Raw genomic sequence first — 19,407 nt, forward strand, 5'->3', positions numbered from 1 at the left:
AAACTGACCCTCCAGCTTGTGAAAGTCTCTGGAAGAAGACGACAGCTCAACAGCCTTGGCTTTACTCATCTTCAATGGAGGAGCTAGGGGAGTCCCAAGCCAGCCATGCTGGCCTTGCTTCCCATGTCCCCACTTCAGGAAACAGAAACCAGAGGTGGCAGGGAGCCAAACACAGAGACATAGTTTATTCACTACTTGCTGACCTCTAATTCTGAGTCAAGTTCCACAGACTCACCCACCACGTCTAGCCCCAGCCCTCAGGGGTGTCTAGTCCCAGAGGTGCCCTCGCCCAGCCCCTGGGAGAAGACCGTGTAACTCAGGGTGGAGAAGGGGCTGACCAGTGTAACAGCCTAGCGGAACAGGAGCTGCCTCAAGTACTGCCTGGCTCCTGAGTGTGTTGGAGGCAGCTGTCTGAGGAAGCTGGCACCCTGCCAGTCCCATCTGCCCCTCAAACTGGGGCTGCCTCTTGGGGTAGTTGAGGCACTACCCCAAGGGCTATGGGGCCTCACTTCTCGAAGTGGTCCAGCGGGTAGTGTTCACCATAGGTCTGGAGGTGACGTGCCAGAGACTCCTGCTGCTTGCGGAGCTGGGCAGGCATCTCCTGATACACGTCCGAGAAGATCAAGTTGGGGTTGGGCTTCAGCTTCCGCTCAGCCTGCTCAAAGGCCTCCATTACCTGGGAGACAAGGGGTGGTGGGCAGGCAGCCCATCCCTTACCCAGGAACCTACCTCCTCCTGTGGGACCTCGGCAAGGGGTTAAGACCCCTGAGCCTCAAGTTCCCATGCAGGTGACGGAAATAATCATCCTAACAGTGGTGACAGCTAACATCACCAATCCCAGCTTCTCCATCCTTAGTGGAACCAGGCACTGTACCAAGAGTACAGAATCATTTTGGTCTCTTAGCAGCCTTAAGAAGCAGGCAACTCGGGAGAGGAAAGTGAGGCAAAGAGAAGGACGTGTCCATGATGTCAGAGTCAGGAAGCGCATGCTGCCCAACACCAGAGTCCACCCTGCCCACTGGGCTGCAATGTCCCTGGCATTCAACGACCAGGGCTGAGGAGGGCAGTGCACCGACTCTGGTGGGCACTTATACTGCATTTGGAGTAAGTGCAAGGCCTCAGACAAACTTCTGAGGCAGGTACCCAGTATCCCTCTTCAGAGATGAAAGAGCTGGGGCCAGACATCTGCTGGGACATGGCCAAGGTGCACGTGTCTGGGCATCGTGACATCAGGGCTATCCCCAAGACTCCATTCAATGGCACTCCCCCCTACGCCCCACAGCTGGGCTTCCCCGGTGGCTCAATGGAAAAGAATAGTCCTGCCAGTACAGGACATGTGGGTTCAATCCCTGGATTGGGAAGATCCCCTGGAGAAGGAATACACCAGTATTCCTGTGAGAGAAATCCCATGGACAGAGGAGCCTGGTGGGCTACAGTCCATGGGGTCACAAGAGAGGCGGTTGCGATGAGCAACTAAACGACAACGAACAACCCCCCGGCCTCTCCCTTCTTGCAGCCGTCCTTATGAAGCATCATGGCCCCTGGGGTGGGTTCCCACTGGGGCGGGGAAGCCCTGCCTCACCTTCTTGCGGGACTGCTTCCTCCAGGCCTTCTCCTGCTCGTCGTCCCACCAGCCGCGGCTCTGCAGGTGATGCCGCAGCCGGGAGATGGGGTGGTCCTGCTTGTCCCAGTAGTTGACCTCGTCCACTGAGCGGTACGCCGAGCTGTCGTCACTGGTGCTGTGGTGCCCGATCCTACAGGGGGAGGGGAGGCCTGGGTCAGGCTGCGGCCCTGCAGGCAAGGGTCAGGAGGGCAAGGCTAGACTGGAACAGAGGATGGGAACGGAACGGAGGCCAGAGGGTACGGGGCAATGGGGTTGTGCTGTGGAGAGTGACCAACACGGGGGAGAAGCTGCGGACAGGCTGTCACGGTTGGGGGATGATGGGGGGCAGCCAGCAGGTACCTGTAGGTCATGGCCTCAATGAGGAAGGGCTGGTTCTCCGCCACGGCCCGCCGCCGGGCCTCCTTGGTGGCGTTGTACACGGCAAACACATCATTGCCGTCCACGCGGATGGACAGGATGCCGTACCCGGGGCCTCGAGCCGCTGTGGGGACAGAGAGGCCGGCCAGGCCCCAGGGCTCAGTCGAGACCTGAGCCGGGAGGGGAGGGGAGCGGAGCGGAGGGGAGGGGAGGGGAGCGGAGGGCCCTCACCTATGCCGTCCCCGCGGTACTGCTCCGAGGTGGGCGTGGAGATGGCGTAGCCGTTGTTCCGACAGAAGAAGATGATGGGGCACTCGAGGGTGGCGGCGAAGTTGAAGCCGGCGTGGGCGTCCCCCTCACTGGCCGCCCCCTCTCCAAAGTAACAGATGACCACCCTGTTAGCGTTGGCCCTCTTGGCCGCGTAGGCCGCCCCGACCGCTGTAGAAGCAGACACATGCGCGTCTCACCTGCGCTCATACCCCTGTTCCCCGACCCGGGCCTCTGGGGCTCAGTCTGGCGGTCGCCAGGCTCTGAGGGGAAGAAAACACCTGAGCCCTCGAGAAGCTCCCCACCTGGTCCTCTCCCCTCAGCTGATGGCAGCTCCATCCTTCCAACCACTCAGGCTAAAACCTTCAGCATCTTTGAGTCCGGTCATTCCCACACCCGCTCCACTTCCAAAATGGGAGTTAACATTTGACCTCTTCTTCAGCTCGCCCTGGTGGTCCCAGCCCCACCTCTCCCCTGCGTGCCTGAGCAGCCTCCCCCACCCCTGCTCCTCCCACCCACCCTGTTACCCTCCGGTTAAACCCTGAGCCAGACCGACAGGAGACTCTCTCCTCTTCCTCCCGCAGCGGGGGTCCTCTGTGGGTCCAAGTGTGCTCAAAAGTCAAGAGCCGGTATCACACCCGGGCCGTTTTCCCTGTAGGCCTTATGACCCCTGACATACTCCACGTGTTATCTGCACCAGATGCCGTCCATCTCCCCGACCAGGGTCAGCACCCAGAGGCCTCAGCTCACTGCCTCTGCTCATTGCACCTAGAAGGTGCCCAGCACAGCGCATGGACTCCGGACATATCCAAGTGACTAACTAAACCGCTCACCCAAACAGAAGGTGAGGGCCTGATCCTACCTTATGGAAGTTCTACAGGATGGAGATCAATGAAAATGCTACCTCCACCCAGAAGGCTGCCCTGTCCACCTCCCACCTCACACATAAACTGCTCTTGTTCTCAGATATCTAAAACTCACTAGGGGTGAACGTGCCTGGGACTCTGCTAAACCCTGCACACATCAGCTCAAGCGTCTGCCCTGGAGCAGAATGACCTTGTCTTTGCACTCTGTGGCCGCAGGCCTGGCCCCAAGCGGGTCTGCTTCACAAGTGGTCATCTTTAACAAGAGTCACACCAGCTGCGCTAAGCATCGTGAGCTTCCAGAGTCACCTTCGGGGGAGTCAGACTCCGAGGACAGAGGAAGACCAGGGTTGGGGTAGAGAACCTGGGCTCTGGAGCCACCTGGTCCACAACATGAGAGCCAACTCTTGTTGCGACCTGCCAGTGACCTTTCGCGAGGAACCTGGCATACACTCAGTTCTACATGGCTGGCTGTGCCACTGAACAGACATGAGGTGAGCATAAGCACGGGAAACACAGAGTGACTGTGCCTGCCGAGCGCCACTAGAGCCCTCCCACGAGGGTCTCAGAAAGAGAGATCTTGTAAGTCTAGAGCCCAGACCAGCGCTCAGTCCTTGCACCCAACAGGAGGCCCCAGTGGAGAGGTGAGGGCCCGAGGAGGAAACATCGTCAGTCTGCGTGTGCCGGGCCTGGGTGCGCATTCTCACCCTGGGGGATCTGCGTGGCCAGTGGAGAGGAGATGGTGACGAAGTGGCGCTCCCTGCAGCCGTAGTGGACGGGCATCTGGCGCCCCTTGCCCAGGTCGCTCACGTTGCTGTAGCACTGGGCCATGAACAGCTCCAACGGGTAGTCCCGGTACATGAGCACACCTGCAGCGGGAGGAGGCAGGGTTACCTGGTGGGTATGGGGGGAGGCCAACCCCTGAAGGCTACCTCTTTGCCCGCAGCCGCCCACCGTCAGGCCCTGCCCCGCTGCCGGTACAGCGAGGGAGCCGGAGTAGGGCAGGGAAGGCGCGTTTGGATGCTCACAGGGACGGTGCACAGAGCAGAAAGGCCTGGCTCAGTAGGGAGGCTGCTGTTCGGACCAACTGGCCTCTGCTCAGGAAGGCCACATGGTTTCGTTTTTCAAAAGAAGGAGAAATTCAGCTTGCCTGTTTTTTCCTTTTGAGAAATTATCGATTTTTAAGTGTTCCTCTAATTCATTTACTTAAAAAAATCATACGAACCAAATAAATGTATGGGCCATGTTCATGACTCCTGGACTAAGGGAGGAAATATTCAAACCAGTTCTCAGCAGTAAAACCCCTGGTAGACACCCACCTCATCATCAAAATCCACAAGCACACACCTCTCTGACCCGGGCTTCTTACCATTCGGCTGGCAGGGCTGGCAGGGGCCCCATGCAGCCCCTCCAGCGTGAGGCTGGCAGGGGCCTCCACTCCACTGTGAGGAGAACGGAGACAGGCCCCGGGAGCACCACCATCCTCAGTGCCCTCGTTCTCCCCACTCCAGAAACGGGAGACACCGACTTAGCCAGGCGAGCAGCTGCCCAGTCAGGATGGGCAAACGGGGTCGGCCTTTCCTCCCGCCCCACGCAGGTGCCCCCCGCAGCTGCCAGGACTCAGGGCATTCCAGGACCCAGGCAGGACGGCTCACTCCTGCAGAGGTGGTAAGGGCCCTAACGGCCCCCGTGTGCAGGCCCAGCTGGCGCCCGCAATGCCAGGCCCTGCCTGGAGCCCTCCCCAGAGAGAACCCCTCGGCAAAAACAGCGGGAAGCACTCGGCAAACCTGCCAGGGCCTGGCTTGTGGCCCACTGCCTGGGGAAATCTAATGATGCTGAACCAGAGTCATTATCATGGGGCGTCTGTCCTCCCGGAGTGTGTGGGGGTGGGGAGTCTGGTGCCGATGAGAGAGGAGACAGTCTGAGAGGAGACAGCCATGCCAGCTGGTCCAGGCTCTGGACAGCCACCCTGGCCAGGCCACACCTCCCTGAAGAGCTGTTCAGGGTGCGAGGCCCTGGAAACAGCATCGCCTCCAACTTTGAGGGCTTATTCTGCACTGTATGCCCTGTGCTGAGGGCTTTGTGTCATCTGCCCAGTGAAACTGTCTTGGGAGGGGTACCCATCCCACACGGTGAGGACGTGAGATGAGGAAGCTGAGGCAAGGAACCTGCCCAGGATCGTGCAGCACCTAAGAGGAAGGGGCAGATGGGGTTCCCTGCTGGGTCCCCATGCCAACAACTGCTCTGGAACCCCCAACTTCAGCTCCATTCTCCCCGCAGTCTCTAAATGCTTGTCCGTCTTCTTCATTCCTAGTCTGTGATCCTTCCATCCTCTCCCCCATTCACTTAGAAATGGTTAGAACACACCGTTCATCTGCTTCTGCTGAGTGAGTGACCTGGCACCTGGATAGAGGCTGGCAGAGCCCTGCACGTGTGGACGGGGGTCCCGCAGCCCCGCCTGCCCTCACTACAGGCTCCCGGCAGCCCCACCACGCAGGAGTCGCCACCCCATCGTAATCTCAATTTCTAGATGAGAAAAATGAGGCTCAGAGAATGGAAGTGACTTGCCCCAAATCTAACCACCGGTCACCAGCAGGGCATGGACAGGTTAGGGGCACAGGCGCTTAAGTACAGTATTGCCAGGCCTCTCGGAGGTGAAGCACCCCGAGGCTCCCTGGCATCATGCAGCTCACACAAGGGCACACTGGTAACTAATGTAGACCTCGCCTTCTGAGCAGGCGGGACTGAGCCTGACCTGTCTCCACGGAGACCACAAATCCAGGGCCCGACTTCATAGGGCCTGGCTGAGCTCCGACGTACCTGCCTCCCGGTACTGGCCAAACACCAGGTCTGTGTCGTCCAGGGCTGCTGCGCTCCCCACGTGTGTCCCCTCTTCGCCATAGTTGGTCATGTAGAAGGATATGCGGCCCTGGGGGTAGAGGGGGGCCCGGGGGCCCGGGTTCACTGAGGCTGGGCCACGACATACAAGTATCCAAATGCTGACTGTCTGCTGACTCTGTGATTCCGCAGATGCTTCCTGAAGGCCGGCTCTGGGCCAGGCCACGCTGGCATGCCTGCCTCCATGGAAGAAGTGCCAGGTTGGTCAGAGCCAGGGTGATGGAAGCTGAAGGTGTACCCAGTCCACCATGGAGAGGCATCATGGAGCAAGGCCTCAGGTGAGCAAACGTGGGGATGGTGGAAGTTTCCAGAGAGCCGGCAACAAAGGCCGGGAGGCCAGAAGGGCTGGGGTGTGAAGTGTGGCGGGGGGCGGCAAGGTTGGAAAGAGAGAGGCACCTGCTAGCTGGATGTGCCAGTGCCCAAGGTGACCCCTCTTCCTGAATGCCTCAATCCCAGGGCCTGGAAAAGCAGGTCCCCAGTCTCCCTTATAGTCAGAAGTGGCCCCCGGACACAGTTCTGGCCAGACAAGTCGAAGTCTGCTTTTGCTTTCTTGATAAAAGAGATCACTGCAGCGCTGCCATCCGTTTCCCCCACTTTGCAGAGCCATGAAGCCTGGACCTGTGGCAGCCATCTTGTGAACATGAGGCAACAGTTACAGGAAGAAAGTCAAGCTGCCCAAGATGATGTAACAGAAAGGTAGGAAGCTGGGTTCCTGACTGTGGTACTGAGCAGAATGGATTTCTAATTAAAGACCTAAGGACAGAGAGAATGAGGGGCAGTGATAGCAAGGGGACAGGGAACACTGCGGGTCTTGTTTGGGTAAATGGGTGGATGGTGGCACCCATCCCTGAGAAACGGCCTGAGGGAGAAAGAGAAGCGAGTCTGGGAGGAAGGTGCTGAGGTCAAGTCTGGACAGGCTGAAATCTGTGAGGGACACCCAGGGTGAGAAGCCAAGTAGATCTGGGGCTAAGAGGTGAAGTCTGGCTGGAGACCCGGGAGCCCTGGCACAGAGATGGGTGGTGAGCAGGACTGCATGGAAGGTAAATCACAGTCATGCCGGGCTCCGCAGGGTGCCCTGTGCCCAGGCCTCGTGTCCCACAGGCCTAGCCTCCCATCACAAGCCGGGAACCGATGAATAATACTTGCTTCCAAGTGGGGAGCCAATTAAAAGTTAATTGACCGCCCAGTGCCAAGCGAGTGGGTGGATGCTGAGCGCTTGGCTGGGCTGTCAAGGTTGGCGTGGGGGGAGCCTGAGAGGGGGGAATCCCAGGAAACGGGACCTGGGCTAGTGGCAGAGATCACTGGCTGCCTATCCAGCACCTGATCCCTCTTCTCTTTACTAACAGGTCTCACTGCACCACCAGCAGCCACCGCCCAGACTAACAGACTGCATTCTCAGTGTCCGTGGCAGCTGGGAGTGACCAGTGACACGTGTGGTGTCATTTGGTGGGACTACCTAGGAAGTTCTATAAACGTGGGTATGGGAAGATAGCTGGGCAGTGCCATGTCCAGCCTTCCACCTTCCTTCTACTTCCTGCCTGGGGTAAGACGTGATGGAGGGCTCCAGCAGCCACTGTGTTCCTGAGGGGCCCTAGAAGCCAGAAGCCAGTACTGGGTGTCCAGTGACACTGTGGTGCATCAGTCCCGACCACCTGTTTCCACATTTCTTTTATGTAAGAGAAGGAAACTACTAATCTGTTTAAACTATTGCTTTTATTTTTGTCAGGATTTGGGAGGTGTTGAGGGAGGGCTGTCTGCTACTTATAGCTGAGAGTCATCCTAGCTAATAAAGGCTGGAACCTGATGGCCAAGCTGATCTTACTGAGGGTTCCCAGTGTTGGCCAATGGCCAAGTGACCTGATGTGTGGGTCTCAGGGAACTCCCACTCCCACCTTCTGGGATGTGTTCTCTTGTTATTTCTACTTTTTTAATTTAATACACTAAAGAAACTGAAGCAAAGACAAGAAAAACCATCTGCCTAAAGTCCCAGTGGTGACTTGGGCCCATGTCATCAGGTTCCAAAGGTCCCGTGTGCACAGTCAATCCAGGGGCAGGAAGGAGCCCATGAATATGAGTGGATGGGAGGCGGGGCCTGGCCCTGAGGCTGTGCAGAGGGGAGCAGATGGCTGAGCGCCACAACGGGAGACAGGGCAGACAGGAAGGGCCGGTCTTGATCTTGTGGACAACAGGAGCCAAGGGAAGTTTCTGGGCAGGGTGGAGAACCCACACACAGCACTGCTGTGAGCTGGTTGCCCGCATGATCTGCTTGGAACTGTCCTCGGTGGGCCTCGGGCTTCAGTCCACAGTGGGGTCACCTGGGGGCTTGATACAAGTGCAGATTCCCAAGCCCATCCCCACTTCTGGCCCAGCAGCGGTGGTGGAAGCTGAGGGACAGCTGGCATCCTCCCACTTTTCTAACAGGAACCCCGTGCCCCTGCTCTTAAGTTTCTGCAGCCCAGGAAGGACAGACTCCAGGCCTCTGCTCCCATGGTTCCCAGGCATGAGCACACAGCCCCGGCCTGGCCGGTCAATCTCACAGGTTGGTTCAAAGATGAATCTGTCTGTGACCAAAGCTGGAATGTTAGGGACCAGACATTCTCTTTCCACTGCTAAGCAGAGAAGATAACAACTGCAAGGCTGGTATCCATGACAAATGCCAGTTTCACTGTTTCTCAGGCTATTATGTACGCCACCATCAACCCTCACAGCAACCTGATAAAGTAGCTAGAAACCAGCAAACTGAAGCACTGGGAGGCTGAGCAACTTTCTCAGGATCACAAAGCTAGAAGGTGACAGAATGAGGACTCCAGTTGCAGTCCTGCTCCAGAGCCCGCACCCTGAACTCTTTCACTGCCCCGTCTCTGTGAGCCTGGAGCTTCCAGAGACCACTGCGGCTTGAGCATGAGGGAAGCCAAGGCAAAGGAGAGTGGAAAAGACACTCTGAGAGAGAAAGGTTTGATAACACTTTTTGAGTCCCCGGGTACAGCCGTGCCTGAAACAGCCTTGTAGACTTGCAGGTATTGGAGTCAACAGGCTCCCTCTCTGCTGACACTGCTGAGCCTCGGGCTCTGTCTGCTGAAGCTAACACTGCTGGGTGTCCCTCCACAGCGCACTGGACACAGGCGCTCCAGGAAGCGCCGAGGGTCACCCCGTTCTCAGGACTGTGAGTGTCTGAGACAAAGGGCCATCCAGTCTCCTCCTGTCTTCCCGCCCCCAGCACAGCTAAGCCCCAGCCCAGCAGACAACAGGCTTCCTGTGATCCGGTTCAACCTTCTGCTCTGGGGCAGGACCACCCCTCATCCTCTTCCTCCAGAGCCCCAGGAGGTCTAAGGACCACAAGACAGGGATCTCCATTCCACTCCCTCTTCTTTGGGCGCTGTCTTTTGGCCCATACACAGGTAGGGTGGGCAGGACCTCAGGTAATCCCAGGCCCCCTCCCCAGCCTGTCCCCACGCACCTGCCTCTGGGATTCATAGAGGATGCGGTCCATGGTGTTGAGCAGGGTCATGCTCTTGTAGAATTTGAGCACCTTCTCCTGGGGCAGCTGCAGACAGAGGCACAGACAGACGTGGGCCAGCTGGGGCCAGAGAGGAGATGGGCAAGGGGCTTGGGCATGGGAGGCACAGGGTCGGGGGGAGGTGGCCTCTTACGTGGGGATCCTCGCTGGGGTTGATGATCTGGCCCTGCCGGTCCATGACCCGGTAGATGGGGATCCCAGAGATGACATTGGGCTGGATGAATTCGAGCTTGTCTATGAACTCCGCTGAGGCCCCTGGGAACTGCGGCTTGTCATCCAGGGACGAGAAGTGCTGCTGTTGCTGCCACCTGTGGGGGTGCTGGGGAGGGAGGGTGGAGGGGAACACCCAGGTCAGGAGCAGCAGAGGTTCCCTGTGCTGACAGGCAGCATTGCTGGTGATGCAGCCGCCAGGCCACGGTGGACTCTGGAGCCAGACACACAAGGTCTGATTTCCCGCTCCATCACTTTCCCAGTGTGTGGCCTCGGGGAGGTTCCTATAACTGCCCTGTGTCTTGGCTCCTAGGCTGTAAAACTGGGGTGAAAATCATAGTATTTATCACACAACGTTGTTGTGAAGCTTAAATGATCTAATAAAGTGGCAGGTGGCTCAGGAACCGGTAGCTATAATTATCAGAGGCCCAAATTCCTCTCCTGGCATTCAAGGACTCTCAAGGCTGACCACAACTAGCCCCTCATCTCCCATGGTGCACACACACACACACCCCCCCAGGTGTGCTCTTCACCGACCCCTCTACCCACAAGGAGACCACTCTAAGCCAGTCTCTCAGCTTAGAGTTTAAGTCTGGGAGCCCTTAAAAGTCAGCCTGCCTAGGCTCAAATCCCTTGCTGGGACCATGGGAATGAGCGTCTCCCTCCTCAAGTCTCCCTTTCTCACCTGTAACATGGAGAACACCTCATGGAAACGCAGGGAGGCTTAGACAAAAGCACGCGTATAAAACGGTGAGCAGAGTATTTGTACCTATCGTGAAGGTGCAAAGTAATGCTGATCCTCGTTTCTACCACCACATCTCTGCTCTCATCTACACTAGAAGGCCTCCTCCCCCATCTCCTGGCACAGAGCTCCACACGCTTCGCTGCCCTCTCCAGTCCTAACCTCCTCCAGGAGCCCAGACTGACTCATTCAATAAATATTTGAGCACCTGCTTCATTTCACAGCCTGTACTAGTCTGTGGGGACCTAAGAGAGGCAAGACACCTGCCCCTGCCGCGCAGCAGGGAAGACAGATCCTCAAAAAGTAACACCGGGGGGGCCACGGGTGATGTATGTTCTTCCAGGAGAGGCTGTGGGGTGAGAGCAGAGTGGAAAGAGGGGACAGTTCCCCTGAGGAAGTGAAGTGAGAGCTGGGACCTGAAGGATATCTAGGAGTCAGGGAAGGAGCATTCGAGGCTGGGTAACAGAACACATGGGCTTCCCAGGTGGCTCTAGTGGTAAAGAACCCGCCTGACGATATGGGAGGTGTAAGAAACGTGGGTTCGATCCCTGGGTTGGGAAGATCCCCTGGAGAAGGGCATGGCAATCCACTCCAGTATTCTTGCCTGTATTCTGCCTCAGATATGCAGACGACACCACCCTTACGGCAGAAAGCAGAAGAACTGAGCAGCCTCTTGATGAAAGAGGAGACTGAAAAAGCTGGTTTAAAACTCAACGTTCAAAAAACGAAGATCATGACATCCGGTCCCATCACTTCATGGCAAATACATGGGGAAACAATGGAAACAGAGACTTTATTTTCTTGGGCTCCAAAATCACTGCAGATGGTGACTGCAGCCATGAAATTAAAAGACACTTGCTCCTTGGAAGAAAAACTATGACCAAACTGGACAGCATATGAAAAAGCAGAGACATTACTTTGCCAACAAAGGTCTGTCTAGTCAAAACTATGGTTTTTCCGGTAGTCATGTATGGATGTGCAAGTTGGACTATAAAGCTGAGCACCAAAGAATTGATGCTTTTGAACTGTGGTGTTGGAGAAGACTCTTGAGAGTCCCCTGGACTGCAAGGAGATCCAACCAGTCCATCCTAAAAGAAATCAGTCCTGAATATTCATTGGAGGGACTGACATTGAGGCTTAAGCTCCAATACTTGGGCCACCTGATGCGACCCTGACGTTGGCAAAGACTGAAGGCAGAAGGGGACGACAGAGAATAAGATAGTTGGATGGCATCACTGATTCAATGGACATGAGTTTGTGATGGAGTTGGTGATGGACAGGGAAGCCTGGTGTGCTGCAGTTCATGGGGTCGCAGAGTTAGACACGACTGAGCAACTGAACTGAACTGAACTGAACTGATTCTTGCCTGGAGAATCCCATGGACAGAGGAGCCTAGCTGGTTACACACAGTCCATGGGTTCCCAAAGAGTCGGACGTGACTGAAGTGACTTAGCACGCATGCATGGCAGAATAGGCAAAAGGCAGAACGTGAAGAGTGGCATGTATCTGTGGAACTGGGGAGGAGTCCTGTGGGAAACATCGCAGCCCCTGGCTCAGGGGTGGCCTGGCAGGGAAAGCCTGGAAGGCCACAGGCGCACCAGGAGAATCGATCCCATTTCTCAGCTCTCCAATTAGACAGCCTTGAACCACCTGTGTCACAACAGAGCCCCTTTTAATACAGGGGTGCCAGGCTGATGTCCCCAGACACAGCCCTCACCGAGTGCTCAGAGCACGTCCGGGAGGCAGGGCGCACTTACTATTGCCCTTCGAACAAGGAAGCTGAGGCTCAGGGCGGCCATATCACCTCCTGTACCAGGCCCCAGAGCTAAACCAGGCGGGTAAGTCGGAACTGGGCTTCAAACCTGGGCAGGGCTGACAGCCAGACCCCCAAGCTCAGGCTCCCCACCCCAGCTGCCCACTTCCCACAGGTCCCCGGGGTCCTCTCTCGGCTGGCTAACTGTGGCTTCACTTCCCAGAGGAAGTGAAGCACGCCACCTGGGCTCGTCCTGAGCTGGGTCTCACACGAGGGTGCGCAAATGGGTTCCCCACCTTCCCTCCTTTAACTGAGGTAAAGAGGCCAGTGGGGGAATGTGAACGAGTGTGCGTTTCTCTGCATTTGTGGTGGTGAGGAAATAAAGGAAATTATGCTCTGACGGCAGGGCAGGCCCAGGCCTGCCAAGGCAGGGCAGCTGCTCAGCTCTTGCAGACCACCCCCTGCTTTCAGGGTGCTCATGCAGGCTGGGCCCTCCCAACTACCTGGAGGTGTCTTGTCTCCCCCACACACACTATGAGCTCCGGAGGCAAGGAGCATGTCCACATGGGTTTACAGGGCACACTCTTCAACAGGGAATTACTGACCCAACGCATGAATGAGCAAGTAAGTTCACTGGCTTGGAGTCTGACCAACCTGGATTCCAATTTCTTAGCTCACTGCACAGCCCTCTGCAAAACAGTGTCTCTGAATTTCTTCATCTGTGAAAAGGCTGCGCAGGGTTACAAGTAGTACTTCACATAAGGCATACAGAAGGTTCACCACAGGTGTGGGACCTATTATATGCTCAAAAACTGGTAGAAGGAGGGGAAAAAACCAAAATCTAGGAAGAGAAATGAGAAAAATTGACTGGCACCTCGGGAAGATGGGGAAAAGGGGAGTTGGGGAGGACTGCCTGCATCTCAGACCAGATAGTAACTCCAGACCGGGCCCCAGTGGACACTCGAGACTGAGGTGCAGGGAGACTCCATCTGAGGGCTCTGGGACAGGAGGCCAGGGGCCAGCAGGGCCCAGGAGGACAGAGTCGCAAGGCTCAGCACAAACCCCAGTGTCAGGGCACGGCTATCTGCCTCCAGAGGCTGGAGGGCTACCAGCAGGGTGCTGTCCCTGGAGCCGGGCCTCGGCGGAGCCCCGTATCCGGAGCCTGTAGAGATGAAGGTGGTACCCATGCCAAGGGTACTGTGCTGATTCCAAGAGCTTTCAGAGGGCTCCGCACAGTGCTGGCTCTCAGGAATGGCTCCATCATGGGGCAGGGGGAGGGGGCAGGGGTGGAGGGCACGCAGTGAATCACATGCAGAGGATATATGCCTCTCCACCCATTTTCCTTTCTTTTTGGTGTGGGTGGGTTTGTCCTGGTGGAATCCTGCAGAAACTGCACAGATTTACACAAAGCCTTGAAGCCATGCCCTCTCCCAGCACAGGACCGAGACATGCTCTGGAAGGCCAGGTCTGCCCCACAAGTACTGAGGGCAGTACTTGTGGGAGCCATAGCGCTGTAGTTAAGGACAAGGACTCGAGTCCATCACTGCTTCCGGGATGTGGAACTACAGCTCCCTCAGTTTCCTCATGTGTAAAGAAAGTTGGTGTGCCGATTAAGAACTCCTGTGTGTAGAGGACCTCATGCCTGACATATAACTAATGCTGGACAAATATGAGTAGCTAACAAGTGTGCCTGATGGCTATTGTGGTCAAGCAATGCATCAGTGAATATTTGCTCTAAGTCAAGCCCTGAACTGAGGGCTGGAGACAATGGGGAGAGATGGATGATGGACACTGAACACAGGAGTTACAATCAGGAGGGGCGATCTCAGAGGAGGCAGGATCGGGAAGGGTCCACATACGTCAGTTAGGGTGACGGCTGGAGGGCTGAGTGGCCTGTGCTTGAATCCTGGCTCTCCAGTCACGTCACATTGGGCAGGAGACCGCCTCCCTGAACCCATAAAGAATTTCTACTTCAACAGTTGGTGGTGGGCGGGTAGAAAGCACCTGCTATACCTGCTCACCATCTGTATAGCGTATAAGCCTTTCACCACCTCACTATCTGTATCATGTGCAAGAGGAAAAGTCTCAGGGAAAAGGAAGAGGGAAGCTGAGGCCTGCACAACGAGCAGGGGCGAGCCAGGCAAAACTGGGAGGGGAGAACATGTCAGTTTTCCGGAAGGACAAAGGCTGAGGCCAGAGGAGAGACCCTGGCACCGTGGAGACAATCTGGCTGCGGCACGTTAAGGACGTGCGTCCAGGCCACACCAGGCCCGTGCTGTATGATGTCCATGTCCCACTGGACCCGAGGAGGGCACCACGACCACACCGCCATAAGAGAGGTGGTCCCGAGGCTGAGAGGGGTTAGGCAACCTGTCAGCGATCCAAGGAGATCGAGAGCAGAGATGCCAGCACATGAAGCCAGGCAGCCTGACCACTACAGGGAAGCTGGAGAGGATGGTGGGGTCCAGCCTGGGATGGCTCTGTGGATGGGGCCAGGGAACCGGGTCCTCTGAAGCTACGATGGCTAAAGTCACCTCAGCCAGCGCTCTCACTGCCCTCAAAGAGAGCTAAACCCTGGCTCTACTTCCAGCTGAGGAATGTCAGTGCCCTCATTAGCGGCCTCCCTTTCCTGGGGCCAGAGTGGGGCGGGGGCCTGGCTGGGGAGGCCAGGGAAGGCTGGAGACAGGTCAGGCTTTTTCTGGCCTCAAGGACCCAGGGGGTTTAGGAGCACTAAGCTCCCCAAGGCACTGAGGGGTAAAGCATCCTTGCTTTGCATCAGTCAGAGCCACAGCAGTGTCACTGTCCCTGGAGAAAAACAGCAGCTCCCATTTCCTGAGCCTTCATGGAGCGCATAGTGTGGGTGGCAGTAGTGGTTTAGTCGCTAAGTTGGGTTTGACTCTTTGCGGCCCCATGGATGGTAGCCCACCAGGCTCCTCTGTCCATAGGATTTTCCAGGCAAGATATTGCCATTTTCTTCTCCAGGGGATCTTCTCCAACCCAGGACCAAACCCGAGTCTCCTGCTTGGCAGGAAGATTCTTTTGCGCTGAGCCACCAGGAAAGCCCTAGGTATGTGTCATAAGTACTTCCTAAGAACCGTTTCCTTTAACCCTCAGATCTCTCTCTGAGGGAGGCACTGCTGCTGTCCCTGTTCTACAGATTGAGACTGGTGGGGGGGGGGCGGGAAAGCTTCTCTGAAGAAGTGACCTGTCTGCCCACACTGAAAAGACCATATCCCTGCCAAGGCGGTGGGAGCTCACCCAAGGGAAGGGAAAATGCCAGTGGAGCTGAAGTGCAGGGAGGGGAGGGCACCCCACCCTGCCACCAGCCCCAGGCAGAGGCTGACGATACACACCCAGTCTGGACTAAGCAGGATGCAGTAAGACCTGAACCGAAGTCCTGCCCCTGCTCCTCCCGGCAGTTCTGGAGTCCAGAGCTCCAAGTTCAGACCTCACCTCTCTGAGCCTCAGTTTCCTCCCCTGTAACAGAAGAAAACTACCAGTACCATGCCTTGCAGTGTTAAATATAACAATGGTGTGAGCTGGCCCTGTCGATGAGAAAGTGCTTCATTAAGACACCAGCCAAGAGGGAGATGATGAACTACTGTTTCATGCTGCAATATACTCTGGGCACCAACCGTGTGGAGATGCTGCACAGGGCCCTGGAGTTCTAGAGCCCCCAGACACACTGCCTGAACAGCAGGGTCCGAGAAATACTATTACTGATCATTCACACAGACCCAGCTTTGAGGTGCTCCCTGACTCCCAACTGGGCAGGAGGCACTCCAGTCACCCCACCTGCTACAGCTCAGAGAGGTGAAATGACTTGATCAAAATCACACTTGCTTCTTGGGGTGGTGGCTGAGAAAACAACTCAGGACTCCAGGACAATCAAGTTCCCTTCCTCCTCTTCTCCCTGAACAATAAAACGTCTGCTAGAAACAAGACTGAGGGCAGAACCAGCCAAATGCCTCCAAGGCAACAGGGCATAGCCTGAGTAAAGGGCAGTGAAAGAAGGGGCAAGCAGGTGGGGGCTGGGGGTAAGTGGAGAATGAGGAGCCTTCCTCCCAACGCAGCCTGCGCCAACAACCCAATCAGTCCACTACAAGCACAACCTCCCAACCTGCCTCCAAGATACCATCTCCTGACTCCACCTTGACTGCCTAAAACTGCATCATCCAACATGGCAGCAACCAACCTCTTCTAGCTATTTAAAGTCACTAAAGTTAAATGAGAACTTCAAGGGCTCTGTCATACTGGCCACATTTCAAGGGCCCAGCAGCCATGGGTGGTTAGTGGCTACTGTACTGAACAACGTGGACATCATCACGAAAAGTCAGCCCGCCAGGCTCCTCTGTCCATGGGATTCTCCAGACAAGAATACTGGAGTGGATTGCCATTCCCTTCTCCAGGGGATCTGCCTGAACCAGGGATCGAACCTGTGTCTTCTGCATTGGCAGGCGGGTTCTTTACCATCTGAGTCATGAGGGAAGCTGCTACTGGACACACCAGGCCCCAGATCTTTGAATAAATGCTATTACTCCTTCCTCTTCCCTCCAAAAAACAAACAAACAAAAAAACAAACGTTTTTTACACTTAAAAACAAGTGAGATAATTTAAAGTGGAGAAGAAACAGGGACTCTCAAAATACACAGAGAATTCCCTGGTGGTCCAGTGGCTAAGACTCCACGTTCCCAATGCAAGGGGCCCAGGTTCGAGCCCTAGTCAGGGAACTACCTCCCTCATGCTGCTAGAAAGACCCAGTACAGCCAAATAAATAATTAAAGACCACCGCCCCCTGCTTCCCTCCCCACCAACAGACCTCACTCAAAAAAATAAAAGGAGGGAAGGCCAGAGGGAAGAGTAGCAAGGAGACTGAGCCAGAAAGGAAGCAGATTTAATCAGCCATGAGTGACCTTTCCCTCCTCCCATTCAGTCAAGCTCACCCTCACTCCACAGGCTCAACCAATGGGCTCTAGGGATGAAGCTATGGAGGATCTGACTGCTCAAATCAAAACCAAGCCCCAAGAGAGACCAGCCCAAAGGCAGGGACTCTCCCACCTCCCTCTTGCTCCAGTAACCTTTTTGAAATTACCTGCTTCAAGTGACTCCCTTCTTAGGTCTTCCCACACATTATTCACAGCCCATCCTCCTCCCATTTCTCCCTCTAGCAAGAGCTTCTTCCCAGATTCCATCTTCCCTTCCTAATGGTTTGGGATCAGATGGTGAGACCCAACCCCATAAGGTCTGGATAGAATTCCCACCAAGGCCTTCACCAATCCAGGCCTTTCCCAAGTCACCTCCCTTCTTCTTCCCCCATTTCCAAGGTGAGTTTTTGTCCCTTCCCTCCAACCTCACTTTCAACAGTGGCTAACACTCCAATTGCCCTCATCATATGCCAGATCCAGGTCTTAGTACTTTACATATTTAATTTTCACAACTCTACGAGGTGACGATTGTCAGCATTTTACAGACAGGAAAATCAGGTCCAGAGAAGAGCAGTCCCTTGCCCAAAGCTACAGAGCTAGAAAAAGGCAGATTACACAACAAGGCCTCACATGATTTAGCATGAGCCAATCTTCTTAATCACTACTCTTATATGCAAAATCTCAGTTCACAGCTTTTCTCAGCCTCCTGCCTCTCTCCCTCTAAACAGTGGTTCCCATCTACATTTCTGCTGTGAGAGCCTGCCATTAGCAGCATCAATCTAAAGGGAGTCTGCTCCTTTTGACAAGAAACAAGGCATTTCTCCACTGTTTCTAAGAAATACGGACTAAGTGCTCTGCCAGGACCTCTCCCCTCATTAGTTCAACAAATATTTACTGATCACCTCCTCCTTAGAGTGACCAAAACCGACAAGGTCCTTGACTACTGTTCTATATCGGAGGCACAGGATCCACGAATTTTTATAAGTATTTTATCTTTATTTATTTGGCTGCACCGGGTCTTAGTTGTAGCATGCAGGATTTTTAGCTGCGGCATCAGATCAGATCAGATCACTCAGTCGTGTCCGACTCTTTGCAACCCCATGAATCGCAGCACACCAGGCCTCCCTGTTCATCACCAACTCCCGGAGTTCACTCAGACTCACGTCCATCGAGTCAGTGATGCCATCCAGCCATCTCATCCTCTGTCCTCCCCTTCTCCTCCTGCCCCCAATCCCTCCCAGCATCAGAGTCTTTTCCAATGAGTCAACTCCTCGCATGAGGTGGCCAAAGTACTGGAGTTTCAGCTTTAGCATCATTCCTTTCAAAGAAATCCCAGGGCTGATCTCCTTCAGAATGGACTGGTTGGACCTCCTTGCAAGTCCAAGGGACTCTCAAGAGTCTTCTCCAACACCACAGTTCACGAACTCTTTAACTGCCGGCATGTGGGACCTAGTTCCCTGATCAGGGATGAAACCCAGGCCCCCTGCATTGGAAGCGCGGAGTCTCAGTCATTGGACCACCAAGGGTGTCCCACAACGATTTTTTTTTTTTTTACGCAGTTTATTTAAAAATCAGAATTGGAGCAAAGAAACATGGGGCACCATAAAAGTTCCTGAAAGGGCAACTGATGTCTCTCTCCTCCTCCTTGAAAGTAGACTCCGTATTCAGAAGAAAGTCTTTCCCTTACAAACACAATTTTCTCCAGCTCCTGAGGGGAGAGGGCACACCCTTCTCCCGTATTCTCCAAGCGGCCTCTCCTGGGGATGGGCGGCAATTAAGAAACTACCTCGCTCTCTCCAAGTTTTCTCCCTCCCTTAGGGTCAGAAAAGAGCTGTCTGGCTTTTCTTCTCCTAAGGAAGTGGAAGTTATTCCCTTGCATGTCCTGTCCAAGTGGTTCTCCCAGCCCTCGTCCTTTCTCTTAACAGCCCTTCCTTCACTTCCTACAGGGACCTAAGGGAATCCCCTCACTCTGAAGACCGCATAAACATTCCTATACCTCTTTCGAGAAAACTCTCAGGTGCCCCAGGTACTCACAGATCTAGCCAGCCCACGAGCCCCAAGCAGCCGCAGGAGCGGGAGGCCCGTCCGTCCCAAGCCTCGACTTGGTCTCCAAACCCTCGCCACCGCAACCGCCACCGCCATCGCCATCTTGGCTGACCATCCCTCGGAGATCCGCCCCTCTCCTCGGCGAGACAGGGGCTGCCCCTTCATAAGCCTGACTCAAATGCCAGCAACACCCTGCCAAGAAACC

General features: G+C 55.4%; 1 protein-coding gene and 1 long non-coding RNA gene across 2 annotated transcripts; one reads left to right on the plus strand and one right to left on the minus strand.

The window, feature by feature from the left end:
* Nucleotides 1-155: 155 nt before the first annotated feature.
* BCKDHA (branched chain keto acid dehydrogenase E1 subunit alpha) lies at nt 156-19,348 on the minus strand. The gene is made up of 9 exons (XM_070387652.1): nt 19,191-19,348; nt 9,660-9,845; nt 9,467-9,553; nt 5,932-6,040; nt 3,819-3,980; nt 2,213-2,419; nt 1,964-2,105; nt 1,583-1,754; nt 156-676 (listed from the first exon to the last, which is right to left on the minus strand). The coding sequence occupies exons 1-9, from the start codon at nt 19,302-19,304 to the stop codon at nt 506-508; spliced, it is 1,350 nt and encodes a 449-aa protein (XP_070243753.1). The 5' UTR covers nt 19,305-19,348; the 3' UTR covers nt 156-505.
* On the plus strand, nt 3,452-7,487 carry LOC138991765 (uncharacterized). Its single transcript, XR_011467632.1, has 4 exons — nt 3,452-3,605; nt 6,142-6,287; nt 6,611-6,705; nt 7,356-7,487. It is a non-coding gene; the product is annotated as an uncharacterized lncRNA (long non-coding RNA).
* Nucleotides 19,349-19,407: the final 59 nt, after the last annotated feature.

The sequence above is a fragment of the Bos mutus genome, chromosome 18, assembly GCF_027580195.1.
Source record: "Bos mutus isolate GX-2022 chromosome 18, NWIPB_WYAK_1.1, whole genome shotgun sequence".
In the NCBI taxonomy this organism is placed as follows: Eukaryota; Metazoa; Chordata; class Mammalia; order Artiodactyla; family Bovidae; genus Bos; species Bos mutus.